This window comes from Tenrec ecaudatus, chromosome 1, assembly GCF_050624435.1.
Source record: "Tenrec ecaudatus isolate mTenEca1 chromosome 1, mTenEca1.hap1, whole genome shotgun sequence".
NCBI lineage: Eukaryota > Metazoa > Chordata > Mammalia > Afrosoricida > Tenrecidae > Tenrec > Tenrec ecaudatus.
The window spans coordinates 161,577,620-161,583,577 of NC_134530.1; the positions used below are offsets into that span (position 1 = coordinate 161,577,620).

The window sequence follows — 5,958 nt, forward strand, 5'->3', positions numbered from 1 at the left end:
TTCTGGACCCTGATTGACTTGGTCTTCTATGGCCAGTATGGCCCTGCGTCGTGGTGTCTCTTGAGTGTCCATGAGAGGATGTCTGGTTTCTCCCAGACCCTACTTCTTCATGTTGAGATTCATTGTGCCCCTGAGTGGATCCAGAGTGACTCCGTGGACCTCGCGTATGGCGTTCAAGGTCACTGGAATGACTGCTGGAAGAATCCCTCCTTCTGGACCCGGATTCAGTTGCTCTTGCTTGGCCAGATTGGGTACTAGTAGTGCTATCTCTGGAGTGTCCATGAGAATGTATGTGCCTTCTTTCAGACCCTGCTTCTACATGTTGGGATTCATGGTGCCCCTGAGTATATCGAGTGTCCCTGTCCCTTGATTGACTATCATTTGATCTTTGTCTATGTTTGCTTGTTGTAGTCTGTTCAGTAGTTGGTGAATCAGAACCATGGTCATTTCTTGTGTGAACTTGGGAAGATGTAGAATATCTTTCCCACTTTTCTGAATGACCTTCCCTTTCACCTGACTGGTTTTGTCTTGCTTCTTCTCTCCCAGTTCTGGATGGAACTGACCAATCCTGATCTAAACTTTTTCTTCGTTGCCTATTTCTAGGAATGTCATCTTGACCTTCAAATTTGCTTCCTGAAATGCAATGCCTACTTGTTTCACTTTTAGTCCGTGAACTTATCCTACCACCTTTTGTCTCACTTATACTAGTTCTAGTGTGACGTGTGCTAGAAGATTGCTCTGAGCTATACCCATATGGACCAGCGCTGGATGACTGACCTGAGCCTGAGCCTTGTTGCCTAGATGACAGACCTGAACCAGAGCCATATTGACTGTGGGACTGGCCTGAACCAGAGCCATATTGACTATGGGACTGACCTGAGCCAGAGCCATATTGACTGTGGGACTGGCCTGAACCAGAGCCATATTGACTGTGGGACTGACCTGAACCAGAGCCATATTGACTGTGGGACTGGCCTGAACCAGAGCCATATTGACTGTGGGACTGACCTGAGCCAGAGCCATATTGACTGTGGGACTGGCCTGAACCAGAGCCATATTGACTGTGGGACTGACCTGAACCAGAGCCATATTGACTGTGGGACTGGCCTGAACCAGAGCCATATTGACTGTGAGACTGACCTGAACCAGAGCCTTGTTGACTATGGGACTGACCTGAGCCAGAGCCATATTGACTGTGGGACTGACCTGAACCAGAGCCTTGTTGACTGTGGGACTGACCTGAGCCAGAGCCATATTGACTGTGGGACTGACCTGAACCAGAGCCATATTGACTGTGGGACTGGCCTGAACCAGAACCATATTGACTGTGGGATTGACCTGAACCAGAGCCATATTGACCTTGGGACTGACCTGAACCAGAACCATATTGACTGTGGGATTGACCTGAACCAGAGCCATATTGACCTTGGGACTGACCTGAACCAGAGCCATATTGACTGTGAGACTGACCTGAACCAGAGCCTTGTTGACTGTGGGACTGACCTGAGCCAGAGCCATACTGACTGTGGGACTGGCCTGAACCAGAGCCTTGTTGACTGTGGGACTGGCCTGAACCAGAGCCATATTGACTGTGAGACTGACCTGAACCAGAGCCTTGTTGACTGTGGGACTGACCTGAGCCAGAGCCATATTGACTGTGGGACTGACCTGAACCAGAGCCATACTGACTGTGAGAGTTACCTGAACCAGAGCCTTGTTGACTGTGGGACAGACCTGAACCAGAACCATATTGACTGTGGGACTGGCCTGAACCAGAACCATATTGACTGTGGGATTGACCTGAACCAGAGCCATATTGACCTTGGGACTGACCTGAACCAGAACCATATTGACTGTGGGATTGACCTGAACCAGAACCATATTGACCTGGGGACTGGCCTGAACCAGAGCCATATTGACCTTGGGACTGGCCTGAACCAGAGCCTTGTTGACTGTGGGACTGACCTGAACCAGAGCCATATTGACTGTGGGACTGGCCTGAACCAGAGCCATATTGACTGTGAGACTGACCTGAACCAGAGCCTTGTTGACTGTGGGACTGACCTGAGCCAGAGCCATATTGACTGTGGGACTGACCTGAACCAGAGCCATATTGACTGTGGGACTGACCTGAACCAGAACCATATTGACTGTGGGATTGACCTGAACCAGAGCCATATTGACCTTGGGACTGACCTGAACCAGAGCCATATTGACTGTGGGACTGACCTGAGCCAGAGCCATATTGACTGTGGGACTGGCCTGAACCAGAGCCATATTGACTGTGGGACTGACCTGAGCCAGAGCCATATTGACTGTGGGACTGACCTGAGCCAGAGCCATATTGACTGTGGGACTGACCTGAGCCAGAGCCTTGTTGACTGTGAGAGTGGTGACCTGAACCAGAGCCATATTGACCTTGGGACTGACCTGAACCAGAGCCATATTGACTGTGGGACTGGCCTGAACCAGAGCCTTGTTGACTGTGGGACTGACCTGAACCAGAACCATATTGACTATGGCATTGACCTGAGCCAGAGCCTTGTTGACTAGGGAACTGACCTGAACCAGACCCATGTTGGCCCGAGGATTGACTAGATCCGGACCCTTGTTGACCACATTGAGAACCAGCCCCTTTTTGACTGGAAGCAGATGAGTGGCTACAAGAACCAGATCCATAAGTAGAAGATGGACCTGCTCCAGAACCATATTGTCCACAGCCAGAGGACTGACAGGAGCCTCTTCTCTGTTGTTGTCCTCTACAGTTCTGTGGCTGATCACATGTTCTAGATCTCTGTCCTCTGCCACTACAAGACTGGCTATAGGACTCAGAATTATGTTGACTATATCCAGAAGCCTGACATCCTTGACCTTGTCCTCCCCCACTGCCTGACTGGCATCTTGACTGAGTACAGCCAGACTGATATTCTTGTGTTCCATATCCACAAGAACTAGAAGTGTTTTGTGGCCTTCCACCCCCTCCTGAATTGCTGGACCAGCATGCTTGTCTTTGTCTCCCACAATCTTCTGTACTATCAGAGCCAGAATCAAGCCTTTGTCCTCTACTTCTTGACTGAATAGAACTTGATAAATGTCCCCTACCTTCCAATCCATGTGACAGACTACCATGACCTTTTCTTCCCCTACCATTTGATCCAGATCCAGAGTCATATTCTTTCCCAGATTCCCTAGAGCGGCTAACACTTAACCTGTTTCTTCTTTCCCCATCCTCTCCAGAGCTGGAACCAGATCTCTCTTTGTTACTGCTCCATGAGTGACCAGAAATAGACCCACGGCACCTTTCCTCATATCCATGTTGATCCTCTGAACCGGATAAACTGCTTTGCTTAGAGTCAGACTCACATCTATGTCTCCCGGTTCCCCTTGAGTCCCCCAAACTGTATCCATGTTCCCCTCTCTCATTCCAACTTGGATTTCCATAACCTGGTTTCTGTTGTGTTTCAACTTCATCTTCTGTTTCACTTTCTTCCTCTGGGTGGTGGCGACCATGTCTATGTTTCTTTGACCCTGAAGCCTTGCAGTATTCTTTGCTAAGAACCTTATTACAGGCCATAGCTAGCTTGAATACCATCAGAAGAAACTCTGTAAAGTCCAATCTTCGGTCATGATCTCGGTCCAGCATATGCATGATGGCATCCACTGTGTCTGGATCATCTGGGTTCTGTGTATGAGCAACACACAGGAGAGATTTTGTCAACGTAGCTCATATATTCCGTTTAAAAATTCAGTATGAGCATGGAATTGTGGATATTTGGCATTTGGTAATTTCAGTTAAATTAATAAAAAGAGGTGATTTGGTAAGTTTTAGCTCACTCTTTAGGCTAAGGCAGCCTAATAGAACCCAAGAGTTACGAATAGGTAACAGAAAAGAATAAAGGTTATTGGGATCTTTGGAAGATACAGTTGAAGGACTGTACTCCTAGATTATTAAATGCTCAGGAATGGACTAGAAGGCAGAGTAGAATAAAGCAACTCCAGTCACAAATGTGCTTTAGTTTTACATAAGTTTAACACACTACACTCACATACGCTGTATTAGGGTCACTTATTCTGGAGTTAAGAGCTGAATTATCCTTAAGTGGATGGGAAATGCTTGTATTTTGTTTTTAGTTTTTAATCATCCTGTCTGTCTTTGCCAATCCCACCACCACTTCCCCCCCTCCCCCATATTTGATATATTAGAACTGGCTTCATGAATCAGTGATCGCCTATGTGGTGAGACTGGTAGGTCATACTTCTCCTAAGTCCTAATCATTGTAAAGGATGTCTCTTTGTTTTTATTTTTTCATCCCAAGAGTAATATATTAATTTCTATTCTGTCTATGTTTTCCCTGTTCATAAGGGGGTGCTTGGAGGCCCATGAAAGTCTGAGTGTGGGAGTTCATAGGAAAGTGAGTTCATAGGAAAGTGAGGAAGACTCATCTTCCTGAAAATAAATGCTGCCTCAACAGTTCCCATTTTACAGACATACTGCACATAGTTGCTCAAAGACTACTGGGGGTATGTACCTTTTGCCGTGTCTTTGGTCATGCAATAGAGCATGTACAGGACCCCAGCAGACTTTAATCCTGATACATGGTCCTTACCTTCAGAATTGGACGAAACTCTTTCTCCAGAAGTTCCTTTAACTCCTCCTTGCTAAGCGTGCCACACTCCCTGTCTTGCTTGGTATACGTGTAGAAAACATCAATGACGGTGACAACGCTTCTCAAGAGGCCACTCATCGTCTTACAAGTCGAAGTGAACCTGAGGAGAAAACAAAAGCCGAAAGACCATGTCATTCCGTTTCTTTCCTCTGACCTTTCTTGGAAGCCTGCTTTTAACGACTATTTTTCAAGCCCCTTGTCCCTTGCAAACCTAGCAGGCCTCAATAAGTAAGGACAGTGAGGAAAAACATCATAATGTTTCGACATAATGAAAACAAACACAACATAATAAGCTTATATCTCCTCTGGGTACCAGATGCTAACCTGGATTCTTTAGGCCACTGACTTATGGAAAATGGGTAATGATTCAGGAGGCAAAGCTATGAATACTTCTTAGACATAACAAAATATCTTGAAGGAATGAATCACGGAGCCTCAGGGATCAGGACCATCGTCTCAGGGGAGACTGTTGTCTAATGTCCTAACACAGCTCACAGAGAAAATGTTTTACATCCTCGTTGGGTGAACAGTGGCTAAGGTCTTAAAAGGTCATGAACATCTATGTAAGGTACAACCCTTGGTCTCTCTCCATCCAGAGTAAAGAAGAATGATGAAACTAGAAGGACATATAGAAGCAGTTAGTCCAGTGGACTAGTGGACCACACTAGTCTGAGACCAAAATAATGAGATGAAGCCTGGCTGCCACTACCAGCTGCTTTGAAGAAGGTTAAGTTTGAAGGTCCTGGGACCGAGTGGGAGAAAATGTGGGACACAATTCAACAGTATGAAAGAGACCAGACTTACTGGGAGGATAAAGACAGCTGGGTCCCTGCGATGATGCCCCTAGTCACTCTTCATATCTGTAACTGAAGTCACCCTGGGGGTACGGTAAGCAACCAACACCCAAATGGCAGCATTTAGCCAATGACAAATTTCAGAGGGCTAGGGACGAAGGAGGAGTGGTAACAGGAGAGGGTGTGGGAATAGAATAAGTGAGGTTGTATTGAAACAAAATACAAATAATTGAATGTGAGGTGACCATCTGTTCTGTAACCCTTCAACTGATTCACAAGAAAATGTTAAACTAAGGAGGAGGTGAGGAATGTACTTCAAAAGCACAAAATAGCCCTCAGCAGAGGTCAGCAACTGTACCAATCTCAGCCTTCCACCAAACTCTAATTCCCATTAATTAATCAAGGAGAAGTCACGCCATTACAGGCGGCAGTTTGACTGGCGTCTGTTTCGATCTTGGAGATTGGTATCTGACACTGAAAAGGGAAGGGGCTCCATA

At 46.4% G+C, this 5,958-nt stretch overlaps 1 protein-coding gene across 1 annotated transcript; it reads right to left on the reverse strand.

Annotated features, from left to right (window-relative positions):
- Positions 1-315: 315 nt before the first annotated feature.
- Positions 316-4,745, reverse strand: LOC142437545 (uncharacterized). Its single transcript, XM_075540663.1, has 4 exons — positions 4,608-4,745; positions 3,103-3,682; positions 652-2,562; positions 316-548 (listed from the first exon to the last, which is right to left on the reverse strand). Exons 1-4 carry the CDS (start codon positions 4,743-4,745, stop codon positions 316-318), a joined length of 2,862 nt encoding a protein of 953 aa, XP_075396778.1.
- Positions 4,746-5,958: the final 1,213 nt, after the last annotated feature.